Source organism: Phasianus colchicus, chromosome 39 (assembly GCF_987193195.1).
Source record: "Phasianus colchicus chromosome 39, bPhaCol1.hap1.1, whole genome shotgun sequence".
In the NCBI taxonomy this organism is placed as follows: domain Eukaryota; kingdom Metazoa; phylum Chordata; class Aves; order Galliformes; family Phasianidae; genus Phasianus; species Phasianus colchicus.
The window spans coordinates 595,229-615,604 of record NC_143474.1 but is presented as its reverse complement, the minus strand read 5'-3'; the positions used below and the strand labels follow the sequence as shown (position 1 = coordinate 615,604).

Genomic DNA, 20,376 nt, shown 5'->3' with positions numbered 1-20,376 from the left:
CTGGAGTTCTAACGCCTCTGGCACAGCAGTGGGGGTGTGACTTCATTCAGGCCATAGCAGTCTACTGTCAGCCTCCATTCTCCACTGGCTTTACGCACTGGCCATATGGGGCTGTTAAAAGGCGGGTGAGTTTTGCTGATCACTCCCTGACTCTTTAGCTGATCAGTCAGCTTATGAATGGGGAGCAAGGCATCCCTGTCGGTGCGGTACTGCCGTCTGTCTACTGTTCCTGTAGCAATGGGTACCTGCTGCTCTTTTACCTGTAGGAACCCCACTACAGATGGGTCTTCTGACAGGCCAGAATCACAGAGTCACAGAAACACCAAGTTGGAAAAGACCTACAAGATCATCCAGTCCAACCATCCCCCTATCGCCAGCAGTTCTCACTAAGCCATGTCCCTCAACACAAAATCCAAATGTTCTTGACCTTTCCTGTGAGAACAGACATCATCTCCCTGAAGAAGAGATTAACCACATTCCACAAACGTTTGAAGTTTGGAGTTCTCAGGCTTTCTTCCCCCTGGTCTTTCCACTTCGATAACTTCAGCCCCTAGATCTGCTAAATTCATTGTGGCGAAGGGCCCTGCAAGACAAGACAAGACAGACAGCTGCTTAATGTTGTCTGTATCTCCAGCAGCTATTCCAAAAGCCCATCGGAATCCCTTGGGATTCTTGAAATGCCCCCTTCTAAGATAATCCATACCAAGTATGCACGGAGCCTCCTGTCCAGTTACTATAGGATGCTTCTGCCAGGTTTTTTTTCCAGTCAGGCTTATTTCCACCTCCAGCACAGACAATTCCTGAGAGCCCCCAGTCACTCTGGAAATATAAATCAGTTCTGTCCCTTTGTAACTTGAGGGCATGAGAGTGCACAGGGCATTGATGTCCACCAGTGCTCTATATTCCTGTGGTTCTGATGTGCCAGGCCATCGAATCCACACACTCCAATACACTCTATTATCCCTTTCCTCCCCCTGGCTGAAGGCAGGGCCCCTCTATTTGTCCCCTGCAGTAACGGGAGCAACTTCAGTGGTCGTTGATCTGCTTTGTAATTTTCTCACCCGTGCTCGTAGTGCAGGAGTGGGTTCATCATGCCCCTTCTTCATATCCTCTCTGTGCTGATGTAAGGAGCTCCACAGGGCAGCACGAGACATAAATTTACTGTGGCCCTTTGCTCGAGTAGCGGGGCGTCTGCCTTTGATAGCTGAGACTTTAATCAGTTCAACCAGCTCCTTCAGCAGATTCTTTTGATTGCCTGGTCTTCATCGGGTGTTCCTGATACTGCCACCACAATTGATCTCGAGGGACAGTTCCTGCCACATGTTGTTCTGGCTCTTCTCCACTCTATCCAGTCTTTCTGCCATTTGGCAGATGGCTGATAAGGAAGCGTGGGATGGTGGTAATCTCTGTTCCAATCTTTGAAGTGCAAGAATCAGTTCAAAAATTGGGGGTCTTCTGCCTAGGTCTTCATATCTATCGTTTCGAACAGTGAACTGGTGTACCTTTCTGGTGCTGTTCTCGTGAGCTTCCGCCATATTTCGGGTGCACTCGCTGTTCTCTCGAGATCATGGTCCTGGTGTGGATCACTAGAAACAAACTCAGGATCATGCAGCATTTCAACTACGGCTGTTTCTTGCAAATGCTGGATGTGTTTCTCAGCAGTATTCCAGCTTTAAATCCCAGGCTCCAGCTCGGTTTTGAAGGGAAATCTTCCCTTCACAGCTAATAACATTCGTTCCCAAAGGGTGGCGACTCTACTTCCACTAATCCCTCTGTCAATAGCTGAGTCTCGGGCAATGTTTCCTAGCTGGCAGGCTTCACAACTATTTAGGAACACGCTACCAGCCCTGTTGTCCCAGCACCGAAGCAACCAGGTGACAACAGGCTCACTCGGGTGTCGCGTAAACTCCTTCTTTATGCCTTGGATTTCAGTCACTTTCAGGGATCAACAAATAGTGGTAACAGTGATTCCCTCCTCATCGCTCTCCTCTCCATGTCTCTTACTTTTCTCGGTTGCCTTTCTCGGTGGTGGTGGTTTTGAGGAGGGCCCCTTGCCTGGATCTTCCTCTATTTCCTCCACTTCTTCTTTCCGTTCTAGATGTGAGGACACGCGTTTCCATTTGGTTCAGATCTCGGTTTGGAAACTCTCTCTCCACGATCCCATGACACCGGGGGTCCCCATGCTTCTAATCTCTGTCCTAAACCTCTGCCACTTCACATTTCGGGGAAAGCTTCCTCCACATAATGTAAATTACTATTGCAGAGAATACATGCAGAGAGACTGATGGCACAGTACCTAAACTGGCACCTTGAACATGCATAACGAACTGGGAAGAGCACCTAGAAACCAGTCCAAACATCATATTGTCTATTAGATTAGCCAGGATGTGTAGGAACCAGGCAGGTATCTCCATCAGAGCCCTTAACTGACTATACATATGTGCAACTCCAAAAAAGAATATGAGGAGCTTAAAAAGGAGCCAGTATGTTCCAAGTAACATAAGGGTCCTTAGTTCTCTATATACTGCTCTTAAGATGAAGTAAAAAACCACAGTTGCCCGCATTCTCCACCAGTAGTTGTCACGGGGTTGTCCTTGGGTATAAGTCCATGACAGGGGGAGCTGAGACGGCTGAGCCAGGCCAGAGGCAGACAGACAGACGTTCCAAGTCCTGTATGGAGCTCCACCCCATCTCCTCCTCCTGCCAGGTCCTCCAGGGATGCTGCCCCCTCCACTCCCATCAGGATACTCAAGAAGTCCACAGAAGGCAGTAAACAGAACCAGAACATAACTCGTTAACTCCCACTGGTCCACACGATGTTCTGATGTGGAATACTGACAACAAACAATCACGAAACCACAACAGTTGTCACCGTTGGAGATAGCAGGAAAAAAGCTCTGAGCTGTCCCATAAAATCCCATAGGGGACTCCTCAGAGAAGGTCGTGTTGCCAATACCCCATCCAAAATCTTCCTGTGTCCCTCTAGGGGTAACTGCACATATGGCTTCCCTAAAGTGCCTGTAGACCAGTGCGCACAGCGTGGGAAATGAACAGGATGGGCTGGAGATCTGTGTGCAGTCGCAGGGCCGTGATCTCACTGCAGTCACGGAGATGTGGTGGGGCAGCTCAAAATGCAGGGCTGTGTCCTTTTCAGGAAGGACAGGCTGGGGAAGCGAGGTGGAGGAGCTGCACTTTCTGTGGGAGAGCCACTAGAATGGATTGAGGTGCACCCGTGGGAGGGTGAAGAGCGTGTGGAGTGCTTGTGGGTGGGAATTAAGAGCAGGGCTGGTATGGATGACACTGTTGTGGGCTGTACTGCAGTCACCAGATCAGGGGGATGAGGTCAGTGAAGTCGCCTTCTGCACGCAGCTGCAAGGAGCCTTGCAATCCCATGCACTGGTTCTCATGGGGGACCTGAATCACCCAGATATCTGCAGGGTGAGCAACATGGCTGGGCACACACAGTCCAGGTGGTTCCTGCCATGCGCTGAGGACAATTTGGTCACGCAGGTGTTGGAGGAGCCAACAAGGGGTGGGGTGATTTTGGACCTTGTTCTTTCCAGCAGGGATGGGCTTGTTAGGGATGAGAAGTTTGGGGGCAGCTTCAGATGCAGCAATGGTGAGATGGTGGAGTTCAAGACCTTGGGTGGAAGAAGTAAGGCAAAAAGTGGGATTGCTGCCCTGGACTGTCAGAGAGCCAACTTCAACAATTTCTGGGATCTACTTGGAGGTATCTCATGGTCTCGAGTGCTTGAAGGTCAGGGAGCCCATGAGAGCTGGGCAACATTTAAACAGCACTTCTTCCAAGCTCAGGATCAGTGCATCCCTAAGAGTAGGAAATGGGGGAATGGATGCAGGAGGCCTGCGTGGATGAGCAAGGAGCTCATGGATAAGATGAAAGGGAAGGAGAAGGTTTGGGAAAAGTGGAAAAAAGGACCTGTCCTCTTGGGAGGAGTACAGGTGTGTTGTCAGAGCCTGCAGAGAAGCAATGGGGAAGGCTGAAGCTCACATTGAGCTGAAGCTAATGAAGGAGAGAAAGGATAATAAGCAGGGTGATCTTGCTACTCATTTTCATTTCTCTTTCCTTTTCCTCCTTTCCTCTGAAAGCTGTAAGTAATTCAAGCCTTCTGTGATTTTCCTATAATGCATACAGCTTAGACAAATACAATTGTGAGAGTATCAACACGTAAAGGATTACCATTTTGTAGAAATGTCCTGAAGGACTACAAGAGGAACATGGCTGGAAAAGGACTTAGAATTGATTGTTTCAGCGCAAGCTGACAGGTCAGCCCTCACCTGTAATAGTTTTGCTGTGGTGCCAGAGACACCCAGCAGGACGCTGTGATCTGTGCTGCTGTGTCACAAGGAACAGCTAGTGAGATTGCAGAGCCACCAAAGTAAGGCCGTGCCAGGGTGAGTGGCAGTGCAGGAGTCGAGGTGAGTGTCTGCAGCCTGCAGGGAAAAGGAGGCAAGTGTAGGACTGCACAGAACAGCCCATGGTGGAGATGGCCAACAGCACTGGCAAGGCTGGAGGGACCTGGCAGAAAACCAAGGTCTTTGTCCTCTTGGCTGTGGCAGTTGTGACTGCAGCTGAGGCTCAGGAGGGCACACGTTGTCCTCATCCACTGGGGCTCCTTGCCTCCTTGCAGACCTGTAGGGAGGCCAGTAGGTGTCATACCGTTGTCCCTCACAGAACACTCCACGCACACATGGGACAGGCGTACTCTTCTTGGACAGGTATGCCCTGCTTTGGGTAAGGAACTGGCTGCCCATGTCCAGTGGGCAGTGTTCATGGAGCTAGGTCCAGCTGGCGGCCCGTCACAAGTGGTGCCCAAGGGGTCGGTCCTGGGCACCATCTTGTTCAGTATCTTTACTGATGGCCTTGATGAAGGCATTGAGTGTGCCCTCGGTAAGTCTGCGGATGACAGCAAGTTGGGAGGTGGTGTGGATCTGCCTGAGGGTAGGGAGGCCCTTCAGAGGGATCTGGAGAAGCTGGATCGCTGGGCTCAGGGGAATGGGATGAGGTTCACTACAGCTATAGGCTTGGGGCTGATGGCTGGGTGATGTGAAGAGGAAAAGGACCTGGGGGTGCTGGTTGATGCTCGGCTGATCGTGAGCCAGCAGTGCGCCCAGGTGGCCAAGAGGGCCAATGACATCCTGGCCTGCATTGGAAATAGCGTGGCCAGCAGGAGCAGGAGGTGATCGTCCCCTGTACTCAGCTCAGGTGAGGCCGCACCTCGAGTGCTGTGTTCAGTTCTGGGCCCCTCACTACAGGAAAGACTTTGAGGCCCTGCAGCGTGTCCAGAGAAGGGCAACAGAACTGGTGAGGGGTCTGGAGCACAAGTGCTGTGAGGAGCGGCTGAGGGAGCTGGGATTGTTTAGGATGGGGACGTAGAGAAGACGGGGCTCAGAGGAGACCTTACTGCGCTCTCAAACGTCCAGAAGGGAGGTTGAGATGAGGAGTTTGGCCTCTTGTTCTCTCAGAGGGAGGTCAGACAGTGGAATGGCTGCCCAGGGAGGGGGGGAGTTGCCGTCCCCGCAGTGCTCAAGAGGCGCCTGGCCGAGGAGCTGAGATGTGGCTTAGAGGCTTGCATAGCAATGGCAATGGGAGGATGGTTGGCCTGGATGGTCTTGCAGGTCGTTTCCAACCTGGAGATTAAATGCTTCTGTGATTCACATCCCACTGACTGTCAGAGAGCCTTGGGCCATCAGTGAGGGACGGACCATCCTTCCCAAAGCCTGCAGCGATGGCCCTACCCTTCTGTGCATCAGACAAACCAAGGGCTTTCTCAACCTGAAAGCACCTGCACAGGGCCTTTGCCTGCCTGGAATCACAGCCTCCCATCTGCTCTAACACAGCTGTGGGGAGGCTTTGTTGGTTATGGCCCCACAGGGACCAATTACTACTTCAATACTCTCCAACATTTCTGGACAGCGTTTTGACTGCACCTCCATCATTTGGTTACAGCAGGCTTCTCTCAGTGCCAGAAGGCCACCGACACCACACACGCTGTGGGGCTCATTACAGTGCACAAAGACCTAACGAGCCATTTCCCTCAAGTCTTCAAGACTTCAGCTGCTCATTAGGGAGGTCTCAGTGTTGCAGACAAAGCTTTCAAGGAGCCCTGTCCAAAAAAGGAGTTGTCATATTTAAGGCACTTTTATTACAGCAGACACAGAGATGTCACTGAGTGCGGCACAACCCCTGTGACACAGATGGCAGCTCCAACAGGGAGAGGGAGGTACAGCCTGCATGGGGACAGCATTGTGGGGATCCAAGAGGGAAATGCAGTCAGTGAGAGCTGATAAGCAGATAGAGACTGCACCAGGCAAAGATGGGAATTAATGCAGACGGAGGAGAAAGAGGTCTGTGGAAGAGGAGGGATGCTTGTGGCCACATGTGTGGTCAGTGCTGGTCTGGCTGGGGGTGTGGGAGGAAGGGAGGGAGCTGACTGCCCACCAGGACCCAGGGCTACAACCTCAGGACAAGATGCCTCAACTGATTCAGCTGAATCCCATCCCTATGGGATGTAAAGGGCTGTCCAGCAGAGCCAGGTAGCTGCAGGGAGATGTGTGGGGGGAAGGAGCCCCCCAGCAGCACAGGGGCCTTCTGCTGCTAAGGGTGCTGCGTGGGGCTGGGGGCTCACAGCTGCACTGCACGCTCAGGACCCAGCAGAGGGGACTTTTCAAGAAGGAGAACCCAACATGGGAATTCCTGCCCCGTCTTCATTTTCCTACCCTTAGGATGGGGACTGGAGAAATGGGAGAGGAGCTGCCTATGTTGACACATCACTGAGACTGCTGTACTGTAGCTCAGGAGGTGAGCAGGTTTGTGAGCAGCATCCTCATGTTCCATCAGCCTCTCCTCACTCGGTGGACAGAATGAGCATCAGCTCTGTCGATCCCATTCAGGCTTTCTGATATGTCTGTTTATACCTGCAAAGACAGGCGTGCACACAGTACTGCCCTGCAAACAGGCAGTTTCCTGGCAGGCAAAGATGGGTGCACTGACCTTGGGGCGGTGAGTGTGCGTGCAGCAAGGAAAAGGAAAAGACACGAGACAGGGAAACAGCAGGCAGGGAAGATGATCTCCAGGCAGCTGGGCTGTGATCAGGGAGTGAGAGGAAAGGAAAATCAGAAATGTTGTCCAGGGGGACGACTCAAGAGACAACCACATAGGATTCCCCTCCAAGCTGGCTCCTTCTTCTGAGCAAGCCCCCTGCATCCTCTCCCACCCAGAAATACCTCTGCCTTCATGGCAGTGGTGCCCAAGCACGAACCCCCTCCTCTGCAGCCAGAGCAGAGCAGGGCTGCATCTCTCCAGGCGTGAGCTCAGCTCCTTCTGCAGCACACGGGGGCTGAGAGCAGCTGCTCGGGGCTGTGGACAGCAAAGGCTGTGAGGCTGGGAAAGAGCTGACATTCTTTTAAGGAGATGCCATCGTTAGGGCACTTGGCTCTCTCCCTAAGACAGATGTCTTTCCAAGCCGTGAGCTGCCCTGCAGGATGCAAATCCTTCCCTGAAAGCCTTACCTGGAAGCCCAGGGAGATGAAGTGGGGAGATGCAAAGAGAGATGTCACATTCCAAAAGGAAAACCAAGCACTCCTGCCTCTTAGCAGTGTACCCACCTGGGTGGGTGAGGATTGCTTTCTCAAGAGCCCACGGGCAGAGGCCTCTCCTCTTCCTTACGTATTCAAACCCATGAAAATAATCTCAAATCACGGATCTGAACGATCGTTTCCTTCAGAGAAAGAAAACGTATTGGATTATACGGCAGGAGGAAGGTCACCAAGGAATGGTCCAGGTTGTTGCCAAGAGAAGTCCCACCTAACTTGCCTTTTGTTTCTCCTCTGATGATTACCCATGTCCAGGAGCCACAGATGCCCAACAGCAGCTCCATCAGCGAGTTCCTCCTGCTGGCGCTGGCAGACACGCGGCAGCTGCAGCTCCTGCACTTCTGGCTCTTGCTGGGCATCTACCTGGCTGCCCTCCTGGGCAACGGCCTCATCAGCACAGCCGTAGCCTGCGACCCCCGCCTGCACACCCCCATGTACTTCTTCCTCCTCAACCTCGCCCTCCTCGACCTGGGCAGCATCTCCACCACTGTCCCCAAAGCCATGGCCAATGCCCTCTGGGACACCAGGCACATCTCCTACGCTGCATGTGCTGCCCAGGTCTTTCTGTTCTCGTTCTTGCTGTCAGCTGAATTTTACCTTCTCACCGTCATGTCCTATGACCGCTACGTTGCCATCTGCAAGCCCCTGCACTACGGGACCCTCCTGGACGGCAGAGCTTGTGCCAGCATGGCAGCAGCTGCCTGGGGCACTGGGCTTCTCAATTCTCTGCTGCACACTGCCAACACGTTTTCACTGCCTCTCTGCCGAGGCAACGCTGTGGACCAGTTCTTCTGTGAAATTCCCCACATTCTCAAGCTCTCCTGTTCCTACCCCTACCTCAGGAATCTCAGTCTTATGACATTCAGCGTATTTCTGTTCTTTGGCTGTTTCGTTTTCATTCTGCTTTCCTACGTGCAGATCCTCAGGGCTGTGCTGAGGATGCCCTCTGTGCAGGGACGGCACAAAGCCTTTTCCACCTGCCTCCCTCACCTGGCCGTGGTCTCCCTGTGTGTCAGCACTGGCTTCTTCACCTACCTGAAGCCCCAGTCCATCTCCTCCCCAGCCCTGGATGTGGCGGTGGCAATTCTGTACTCGGTGGTGCCTCCAGCAGTGAACCCCCTCATCTACAGCGTGAGGAACCAGGCACTGAAGGACGCCATTCGGAAACTGTTGTTGCGGATGTTTTCCAGTTATCGTAACGATTCCATCTCTCTGCCCAGGTGACTTCTAATGTGTCCCATTCTAAGCTTGGGCTTTGTTGTTTGCCATTAGTACGTTCTTTTCTTTAAAACATGTTTAAAATTTTCCAACCACTTGTGCTGCTTCTGTTCCCCTCCAATGCTTTCCATTTCTCTCTTCTTTTCCCTCCTTGATTCTATGGAACTTGAGATTTCGGCGTATGCCTCCTCGTGTCTGAGATGAAGTAGCAGCAAAGAAAAGGGCAGTGAGTGAAACCTGTGTTTGACACAGCGAGAAGATATCTTCTGTTGCTCAGAGGTTCTCCACTGCGGAAAGTGGATTCAGCTGGGGGTCCTGATGGATGAAGAGCTGGCCATGAGCCAGCACTGCGCTCTCGTAGCCTGGATGGCCATCGGTATCCAGGGCTGCTCCAACACAGGGGTGTCCAGCAATGAGAGGGAGGTGATTGCACCCCTCCACTCTGCCTTTGCCAGGCTCCATCTGGAGCACTGTGTCCAGGCCTGGAGTCCCTGCACAAGGGAGACACGGAGCTGTTGGCGTGGGTACAGAGGTGCACCACAAATATAAGCAGAGGGCTGTTTAAGGATTGTGGAAGCTCGAATTGTTTAGCTTGGAGAAGGAATGCTCCGGAGAGAGCTCACAGTGATCTGCAATATTGGAAAGGAGCTTACAGGCAGGAGAGGGACTTCTTGTGCTGGAAGACGGTGATACGATGAGGGCAGATGGATTTAAACTGCAAGAGGGGAAGTTTGTGTTGGATGCTATGAAGAGATCCTTCCCTCAGGGGTGGTGGGGCACAGGATCAGTCTGTCCAGAGAATTTGTGGATGTCTCATCTCTGGAGGCATTCAAGGCCGGGCAGCCTGGTCTTGTGGTTGGCAACCCTGCACACAGCAGGAGGGTTGGAACTACATCATCCTTCTGATCTTTCCAACCAAAGCCATTCTATGCTTCTATGATTCAGCGGACAGAACTTGGACGTAATAAAATTTACTTTTACAGAGCTGTGCCTTTTGATTCCCTTTGCTGTCAACTAGCCACATCCATCTGTGTCCTCACCTAGTTTTTCTCCATGGAGGGAAGCTGGGAATTGGTGTCTAGTGTAACTCTAACCCTTTAATAATTAAACCTTTAATCTAAGCCTAACCCCAACCCTAACTCCTAACCCATAACACAAACTCCTAATCTTAAAGTCTAACCTCAACCCGTTCTTGTCCTAAACTTCAACCTAAACTCAAACTCTTCCCCCTAAATACCAACTCTTATCACATCCCTCGCCCTAACAATAACTCAAGTGCTGGCACTTCACCTAACACTAAATCTAATCATCAGTGCTAGCCCCAGCCCAAACCATAACCTTAAAATTAGGGTTCAGACACTGAACCCTATCCCTGATCCTCTGTTTGGCCGCTGGTAATCAAGTGGGCTAAATCAGCCTGCTGCCCTTCCAAGTCAGTTCCAAGACGGATGGAATTCTCAGCATGAGTGCAACACAACATGCCTTACAAACAAACGTTTCATAAGAGCTGCTCATCAAGGCCCTGTCATACAGAAGACGTCTCACCATGAACTCTGGAGAATTCAGGAAGATCCTAACAAGCACTGGAAGATCCAGGAAGGCTTCTGAAGTGCGACTGGTCCAGGAAGCAGCAGCTGGAAGCACATAAGTCTGGGCGAGAGGATTGGGGATATCTGTGAGAAGTGATGTCTGAAGGCCTTGGGAAGTCACTCCAACCACATGTGAGCCCAGAAATTGAGAGAAATATGCATCTAGATGTGAATAAGGAGGAAGAGGAACGAAGGAAGGAAGGAAGGAAGGACCCTCCTGTGCAACCAGGGGAAAATGACAAGTTTCCATCTGGTGTGCATGGCTCTGCATGTGGGATGTGGGATATTCACTGCAGGCAGTGGTTGTGCTCAGCCATGCCCCATCAGCTGGCTGACCTTGTTCTTCTCCTCTCTTTTTCCTCCCACCCTTCAGTGCCCTTCCAGAAGCATTCATGACTGTGGAGGAAGCCTAATTCTCCTGCAGTGTTGGCTCATTGCTGCAGTGGAAGAGGGAAGAGTTTGTGAGACAAGGGGAGTACTGGGCCAGTGCTTGGCCCTGCTGCTGGATGAAGCACAACTGAATCAACCCCTGATTCAAGGTGTCATGAAAAGGCCAAAACACGCGTAGGAAAAAATCTCTGTGTAATAAATGTGTGATAAATAACTCTTCTGAGTTTTGAGGACTTTCCATAAATTCCCATGATTTATTTTCCATAAGCCGTGGAGATGTAGCAGCAAGACAATGACTTTTATGTTTTATCTCAACACGGATTCATACAACCATTAAAAAAAAAAAATCATTTGTAAGTGACCTTCAGAGATCATTTAGTCCAACTGCCTGAGCATTTCAGGACTAACCAGAGGTGAAAGCACGTCACGTAGGGCTTTATCCAAATGTCCCTTGAGCACCAGAGCTCATGGGGCAAGAACCTTTAAAGGAAGCCCTTCCCAGGGTCTGTTTTGAATGTAGTAAGTTGGAAGATGAAAGAGAAGCAGAGGGTTTTTGTGTCCTGACTCGAGAAAGCGACTGATGTAGGGGCTGCACAGGTAGAGAATGAGGAGGATGACAAGCTGGCTGAATGGCTGGGCCAGTCAGAGTGGTGGTCAGTGGCACAAGGTTTTGCTGGAGGCAATAATGGGTCTGATCCTATTTGACGTTTTCATTCATAGTCTGAACTGTGAGGCACTGGAGTTGAGGATGCTGAGTGGAAGAACCACGCCAAGAAGTAGGAAAACAGGCCATTAACAGGAAGCCTGACTCCAACACTTCAAGGACCCACTTGGAGGTATTCCTCAGCTCCGAGCATTGGAAGATTAGGGGGACCAAGGCAGATGGTTAACACTGAAGCATCACTTCCTCTACACTCGAGATCAGTGCTTCCCTCTGAGTTAAAAGTCAGACAAAGCTGAACAGAGACCGGCATGGATGAGCAAGGAGCTCGTGGATAATCTCAAAGGCAGGAAGAAAGTCTGTGAAATGTGAAAAGGGGGCATGGGCACTTGGGAAGAATAATGGAACGCTGTCAGGGCCTGCAGGGATGCAATGAGGAAAGCTTGCAATTAAATCTGGTAAAGGAGATCAGGGGAAAATGGAAAGGCTTTTCAAGTATCTTTATAGCAAAAGGAAGGCTAGGGAAAATGTGGGTCTGCTCCTGAATGAGGTGGGTGCCCTGGTAATGGAGAGCATGGAGAAGGCAGAGTTACTGAGCACCTTCCTTGCTTCTGTCTTTACTGATAAGATTGCTCCTCAGAAATCGCAGACCCTGGAGATAAGAGAGTGACTGGAGAAAGGAAGACTTCCCCTTGGTTGAGGAGGAGCTGGTCAGATTGCCTTGGGAAAATCAATGCACACAAATCAACGGGCATCAACAGGATTCACTCAAGTGCAGCTTGGGGAGCTGGCAGAAGCGATTGTCAAACCACTCTTTCTGTCATCTTTGAAGTGTCTTGGAGAATGGCAGAGGTGCTTGAAGACGGGAGGATAGCCAATGTCACACCAGTCTTCAAAACAGGCAAGAAGGACAGATCTGTGAAACTTCAGGCCAGTCAGCCTCACCTCTGTCCCTGGAAGGGTGATGGAGCAACTTGAGCTGGATGCCATCTCCAAGCAATTGGAAGAAAAGAAGGTCATCAGGAACAATCAACATGTATTTAACAAGGGGAAATCATGCTTGGCCAACCTGGTGGCCTTCTATGATGTTGTCACTGGCTGGGTGGATGGGGGAGAGCAGTGGATGTGGTCTACCTTGATTTCAGCAAGGCGTTTGACACTGTCTCCCACGACATCCTTATAACAAAGCTGAGGAAGTGCGGGATAGATGAGTGGACAGTGAGGTGGGTTGAGAACTGGCTGACTGGCAGAGCACTGAGGGTCGTCATTGGTGGTGCAGAGTCTGGTTGGAGGCCTGTAACCAGCGGTGTTCCCCAGGGGTCGGTGCTGGGTCTGGTCCTGTTCAACATCTTCATCAATGACCTTGATGAGGGGATAGTGGCCACCCTCAGCAAGTTTGCTGATGATACGAAGTTGGGAGGATTGGCTGACACACCTGAAGGCTGTGCTGCCATTCAGCGAGACCTGGACAGGCTGGAGAGCTGGAGAGCTGGGCAGTAAGAAACCAGATGAGGTTTAACAAAAGCAAGTGTAGAGTCTTGCACCTAGGGAGGAATGATTGCATGCACCGGTACAGGATGGGGGATGACCTGCTGGAGAGGAGCTCTGCAGAGAGGGACCTGGGTGTCCTGGTGGACGACAGGTTGGCCATGAGCCAGCAGTGTGCACTTGAGGCCAAAAAGGCCAATGGCATTCTGGGGTGCATTAAAAAGAGCGTGGCCAGCAGGTCGGGGGAGGTGATCCTCCCCCTCTACTCTGCCCTGGTAAGGCCTCATCTGGAGTACTGTGTCCAGTTCTGGGCTCCCCAGTACAAAAAAAGACAGGGATCTCTTGGAAAGAGTCCAGCAGAGAGCCACAAAGATGGGGAAGGGCCTGGAGTATCTCTCCTATGAAGAAAGGCTAAGTGATCTGGGTCTGTTTAGCCTTGAGAAGAGAAGACTGAGAGGGGACCTGATCCAGGTCTATAAATATCTAAGGTGTGGGGGGCAAAGTGGCGAGGCCAGACTCTTTTCAGCAGTGTGCGGAGACAGGACAAGGGGAAATGGCCAGCAGCTGGAGCACAGGAAGTTCTGCACCAATGTGCGCAAGAACTTCTTTACAGTGAGGTGACGGAGCACTGGAACAGGCTGCCCAGGGAGGTGGTGGAGTCTCCTTCTCTGGAGATATTCAAGACCCACCTGGACGCCTACTTGTGCGACCTGGTGTAGGGATCCTGCTTTGGCAGGGGGTTGGACTCGATGATCGCTGGAGGTCCCTTCCAACCCCTACGATTCTGTGATTCTGTGATTCTTCAATGTCATCACTGACTGGATAAATGGTGAGAAGGCAGTGGATGTTGTGCAGTGTATAGGAAATGCTGAATCACAGCCTGAACCTCTGATTGATCACCTGAGGTGAGCAATGAGTCAGCCATGGGAGCACAGGTGAAGGCAACTCAGCTTTGCTGCTGGAAGGGCTGGAGCCTGGCTCCACCTCTCCTAGACCCATTTAAGAGCTGACTACCAGTGGGGAAGGATCTCTTTCAGGTGATTCCTCCTTTGGAGTTTTACAGCGAGCCCAGGACAAGGGTAAGCATTCTATCTATTCTTTGTTCAGTGTAATAGCCTGCTCAGCCAAGCTCTCTCTTATTTCCTAATTATTGCATCTGTATATTCATTGATTATACATGCAGGCAGGGAACTGCTGGGAGGAGTGCAGTGGAGGACAATAAAAATGATCGAGACCCAGAGAATATCCCGTATGAGGGAAGGCAGAAAGACCTGGGCTTGTTCAGCATGCTGTAGGGAAGGCTGAGAGGGAATCTTCGTAATGCAATCTTCGCAGTGCTTGTGAAGATCCAAAGGGGAGATCAACTGGGGCAGCATACAGGGCGAGGATTGTCTGCTGCCCCACTGAAGACAATTCTTTGAGCTCTGCTAGTCAGCCAGATCTCAATGCACCTCACTCTCCACTCACCAAGCCCACACTTCCTCAGTTCTACTACTGTCATTGATCAAAACAGTGGAAGGAATTGGCATCAAAATGGTGTCGTCAGGAATCTCAGAAGCAATGGGCCACCAGCCTGATGTAACTCCATTTCCTGTGGGACTGTGAGGCCGTCCCATCACTCAGTGGTGATGGGACCACTGAGCATTATGCTCTAGGTCAGCTGTGTGCCAAACATTCTGTTGACAAGAATACTGTGAGAATCCTTTGCAGAAGCTTTGTTGGGCTTCCCTTGGTGAACACTAGAGGAGTAAATCTGTCATCAAAGCAAATTAAATTTATCCACAAGACTTTCCTCTCATGAACCCGTGTTGGCTGGTACCAATGAGCATGTTGGCTTTGCAGTATTTCTCAGTAATTCCCAGGATGATCTCCTCCATAATTTTGCCAGGTGCCACAGTGAGACCAGCTGGCCTGTAATTAGCAAGGTCATCTTTCTTGCTCAGCTTGGAAACTGAGATGTTTGCCAGCTTCCAGTCAACATGTTGAGATTCCCAAGACCCTTGGATAAACCCCACAGCCCATACATTTACATGCCTACAACTGGAGCAGCAAATCCCACGCAGGTTGATAGTCAGTTCCTGCCCCGTAGGCTTACCTCACTCTGTGTATCCATTCACATTCCTTTCCTCACAAACTCTAGAAGAACATCTCTGCTCAGAGGAGCTGGACTTCTGCCCTGCTTCTTGACTTGCTACGCATTGAAGAGGAAAAAAACTGAGTTTTTTTAATTCTGAATGCAACTAAACATGATGTGTGATAAAACATGTGAGGAGGGCAGCAGTTAAAATGACTCAAAGAGGAAAACCTGCTTTGCTCTTTATTTTTTTTTCTACTCAATGCGAATCAACACTGCAGTTCTGAGATTACGGTGATGTAAGATGAAAACACAGAATAGCGAGAATGCTTTTTGGGGGAACCTAAAAGGAAAGAGGAGACACATGAGGGATGCCACTGGACATGAATTCATTGGATGCAGTTGAAAAGTAAATCATCCCAGCTCATGGCTGGGTGGTTGTATCCTGTTGCTGGGGATCCCAACACCGTGCAATTGCAGGAACACATGTGCAACTCCAAAAAAGAATATGAGGAGCTTAAAAAGGAGCCAGTATGTTCCAAGTAACATAAGGGTCCTTAGTTCTCTATATACTGCTCTTAAGATGAAGTAAAAAACCACAGTTGCCCGCATTCTCCACCAGTAGTTGTCACGGGGTTGTCCTTGGGTATAAGTCCATGACAGGGGGAGCTGAGACGGCTGAGCCAGGCCAGAGGCAGACAGACAGACGTTCCAAGTCCTGTATGGAGCTCCACCCCATCTCCTCCTCCTGCCAGGTCCTCCAGGGATGCCCCCCCCTTCCCGTCCCATCAGGATACTCAAAAAGTCCACAGAAGTCAGTAAACAGAACCAGAACATAACTCGTTAACTCCCACTGGTCCACACGATGTTCTGATGTGGAATACTGACAACAAACAATCACGAAACCACAACAGTTGTCACCGTTGGAGATAGCAGGAAAAAAGCTCTGGGCTGTCCATAGGATCATACGGGGACTCCTCAGAGAAGGTCGTGTTGCCAATACCCCATCCAAAATCTTCCTGTGTTCCCCTAGGGGTAACTGCACATATTGCTTCCCTAAAGTGCCTGTAGACCAGTGCGCACAGCGTGGGAAATGAACAGGATGGGCTGGAGATCTGTGTGCAGTCGCAGGGCCGTGATCTCACTGCAGTCACGGAGATGTGGTGGGGCAGCTCAAAATGCAGGGCTGTGTCCTTTTCAGGAAGGACAGGCTGGGGAAGCGAGGTGGAGGAGCTGCACTTTCTGTGGGAGAGCCACTAGAATGGATTGAGGTGCACCCGTGGGAGGGTGAAGAGCGTGTGGAGTGCTTGTGGGTGGGAATTAAGAGCAGGGCTGGTATGGATGACACTGTTGTGGGCTGTACTGCAGTCACCAGATCAGGGGGATGAGGTCAGTGAAGTCGCCTTCTGCACGCAGCTGCAAGGAGCCTTGCCATCCCATGCACTGGTTCTCATGGGGGACCTGAATCACCCAGATATCTGCAGGGTGAGCAACATGGCTGGGCACACACAGTCCAGGTGGTTCCTGCCATGCGCTGAGGACAATTTGGTCACGCAGGTGTTGGAGGAGCCAACAAGGGGTGGGGTGATTTTGGACCTTGTTCTTTCCAGCAGGGATGGGCTTGTTAGGGATGAGAAGTTTGGGGGCAGCTTGAGATGCAGCAATGGTGAGATGGTGGAGTTCAAGACCTTGGGTGGAAGAAGTAAGGCAAAAAGTGGGATTGCTGCCCTGGACTGTCAGAGAGCCAACTTCAACAATTTCTGGGATCTACTTGGAGGTATCTCATGGTCTCGAGTGCTTGAAGGTCAGGGAGCCCATGAGAGCTGGGCAACATTTAAACAGCACTTCTTCCAAGCTCAGGATCAGTGCATCCCTAAGAGTAGGAAATGGGGGAATGGAAGCAGGAGGCCTGCGTGGATGAGCAAGGAGCTCATGGATAAGATGAAAGGGAAGGAGAAGGTGTGGGAAAAGTGGAAAAAAGGGCCTGTCCTCTTGGGAGGAGTACAGGTGTGTTGTCAGAGCCTGCAGAGAAGCAATGGGGAAGGCTGAAGCTCACACTGAGCTGAAGCTAATGAAGGAGAGAAAGGATAATAAGCAGGGTGATCTTGCTACTCATTTTAATTTCTCTTTCCTTTTCCTCCTTTCCTCTGAAAGCTGTAAGTAATTCAAGCCTTCTGTGATTTTCTTATAAAGCATACAGCTTAGACAAATACAATTGTGAGAGTATCAACACGTAAAGGATTACCATTTTGTAGAAATGTCCTGAAGGACTACAGGAGGAACATGGCTGGAAAAGGACTTAGAATTGATTGTTTCAGCGCAAGCTGACAGGTCAGCCCTCACCTATAATAGTTTTGCTGTGGTGCCAGAGACACCCAGCAGGACGCTGTGATCTGTGCTGCTGTGTCACAAGGAACAGCTAGTGAGATTGCAGAACCACCAAAGTAAGGCCGTGCCAGGGTGAGTGGCAGTGCAGGAGTCGAGGTGAGTGTCTGCAGCCTGCAGGGAAAAGGAGGCAAGTGTAGGACTGCACAGAACAGCCCATGGTGGAGATGGCCAACAGCACTGGCAAGGCTGGAGGGACCTGGCAGAAAACCAAGGTCTTTGTCCTCTTGGCTGTGGCAGTTGTGACTGCAGCTGAGGCTCAGGAGGGCACACGTTGTCCTCATCCACTGGGGCTCCTTGCCTCCTTGCAGACCTGTAGGGAGGCCAGTAGGTGTCATACCGTTGTCCCTCACAGAACACTCCACGCACACATGGGACAGGCGTACTCTTCTTGGACAGGTATGCCCTGCTTTGGGTAAGGAACTGGCTGCCCATGTCCAGTGGGCAGTGTTCATGGAGCTAGGTCCAGCTGGCGGCCCGTCACAAGTGGTGCCCAAGGGGTCGGTCCTGGGCACCATCTTGTTCAGTATCTTTACTGATGGCCTTGATGAAGGCATTGAGTGTGCCCTCGGTAAGTCTGCGGATGACAGCAAGTTGGGAGGTGGTGTGGATCTGCCTGAGGGTAGGGAGGCCCTTCAGAGGGATCTGGAGAAGCTGGATCGCTGGGCTCAGGGGAATGGGATGAGGTTCACTACAGCTATAGGCTTGGGGCTGATGGCTGGGTGACTGTGAAGAGGAAAAGGACCTGGGGGTGCTGGTTGATGCTCGGCTGAACGTGAGCCAGCAGTGCGCCCAGGTGGCCAAGAGGGCCAATGACATCCTGGCCTGCATTGGAAATAGCGTGGCCAGCAGGAGCAGGAGGTGATCGTCCCCTGTACTCAGCTCAGGTGAGGCCGCACCTCGAGTGCTGTGTTCAGTTCTGGGCCCCTCACTACAGGAAAGACTTTGAGGCCCTGCAGCGTGTCCAGAGAAGGGCAACAGAACTGGTGAGGGGTCTGGAGCACAAGTGCTGTGAGGAGCGGCTGAGGGAGCTGGGATTGTTTAGGATGGGGACGTAGAGAAGACGGGGCTCAGAGGAGACCTTACTGCGCTCTCAAACGTCCAGAAGGGAGGTTGAGATGAGGAGTTTGGCCTCTTGTTCTCTCAGAGGGAGGTCAGACAGTGGAATGGCTGCCCAGGGAGGGGGGGAGTTGCCGTCCCCGCAGTGCTCAAGAGGCGCCTGGCCGAGGAGCTGAGATGTGGCTTAGAGGCTTGCATAGCAATGGCAATGGGAGGATGGTTGGCCTGGATGGTCTTGCAGGTCGTTTCCAACCTGGAGATTAAATGCTTCTGTGATTCACATCCCACTGACTGTCAGAGAGCCTTGGGCCATCAGTGAGGGACGGACCATCCTTCCCAAAGCCTGCAGCGATGGCCCTACCCTTCTGTGCATCAGACAAACCAAGGGCTTTCTCAACCTGAAAGCACCTGCACAGGGCCTTTGCCTGCCTGGAATCACAGCCTCCAATCTGCTCTAACACAGCTGTGGGGAGGCTTTGTTGGTTATGGCCCCACAGGGACCAATTACTACTTCAATACTCTCCAACATTTCTGGACAGCGTTTTGACTGCCCCTCCATCATTTGGTTACAGCAGGCTTCTCTCAGTGCCAGAAGTCCACCGACACCACACACGCTGTGGGGCTCATTACAGTGCACAAAGACCTAACGAGCCATTTCCCTCAAGTCTTCAAGACTTCAGCTGCTCATTAGGGAGGTCTCAGTGTTGCAGACAAAGCTTTCAAGGAGCCCTGTCCAAAAAAGGAGTTGTCATATTTAAGGCACTTTTATTACAGCAGACACAGAGATGTCACTGAGTGCGGCACAACCCCTGTGACACAGATGGCAGCTCCAACAGGGAGAGGGAGGTACAGCCTGCATGGGGACAGCATTGTGGGGATCCAAGAGGGAAATGCAGTCAGTGAGAGCTGATAAGCGGATAGAGACTGCACCAGGCAAAGATGGGAATTAATGCAGACGGAGGAGAAAGAGGCCTGTGGAAGAGGAGGGATGCTTGTGGCCACATGTGTGGTCAGTGCTGGTCTGGCTGGGGGTGTGGGAGGCACGGGAGGGAGCTGACTGCCCACCAGGACCCAGGGCTACAACCTCAGGACAAGATGCCTCAACTGATTCAGCTGAATCCCATCCCTATGGGATGTAAAGGGCTGTCCAGCAGAGCCAGGTAGCTGCAGGGAGATGTGTGGGGGGAAGGAGCCCCCCAGCAGCACAGGGGCCTTCTGCTGCTAAGGGTGCTGCGTGGGGCTGGGGGCTCACAGCTGCACTGCACGCTCAGGACCCAGCAGAGGGGACTTTTCAAGAAGGAGAACCAAACATGGGAATTCCTGCCCCGTCTTCATTTTCCTACCCTTAGGATGGGGACTGGAGAAATGGGAGAGGAGCTGCCTATGTTGACACATCACTGAGACTGCTGTACTGTAGCTCAGGAGGTGAGCAGGTTTGTGAGCAGCATCCTCATGTTCCATCAGTCCCTCCTCACTCGGTGGACAGAATGAGCATCAGCTCTGTCGATCCCATTCAGGCTTTCTGATATGTCTGTTTATACCTGCAAAGACAGGCGTGCACACAGTACTGCCCTGCAAACAGGCAGTTTCCTGGCAGGCAAAGATGGGTGCACTGACCTTGGGGCGGTGAGTGTGCGTGCAGCAAGGAAAAGAAGGAAAAGACACGAGACAGGGAAACAGCAGGCAGGGAAGACGATCTGCAGGCAGCTGGGCTGTGATCAGGGAGTGAGAGGAAAGGAAAACCAGAAATGTTGTCCAGGGGGACGACTCAAGAGACAACCACATAGGATTCCCCTCCAAGCTGGCTCCTTCTTCTGAGCAAGCCCCCTGCATCCTCTCCCACCCAGAAATACCTCTGCCTTCATGGCAGTGGTGCCCAAGCACGAACCCCCTCCTCT

At 51.6% G+C, this 20,376-nt stretch overlaps 1 protein-coding gene across 1 annotated transcript; it reads left to right on the top strand.

The window, feature by feature from the left end:
* Positions 1–7,648: 7,648 nt before the first annotated feature.
* Positions 7,649–9,124, top strand: LOC149913288 (olfactory receptor 14J1-like). Its single transcript, XM_090130220.1, has one exon. The coding sequence runs from the start codon at positions 7,852–7,854 to the stop codon at positions 8,836–8,838; it is 987 nt and encodes a 328-aa protein (XP_089986346.1). The 5' UTR covers positions 7,649–7,851; the 3' UTR covers positions 8,839–9,124.
* Positions 9,125–20,376: the final 11,252 nt, after the last annotated feature.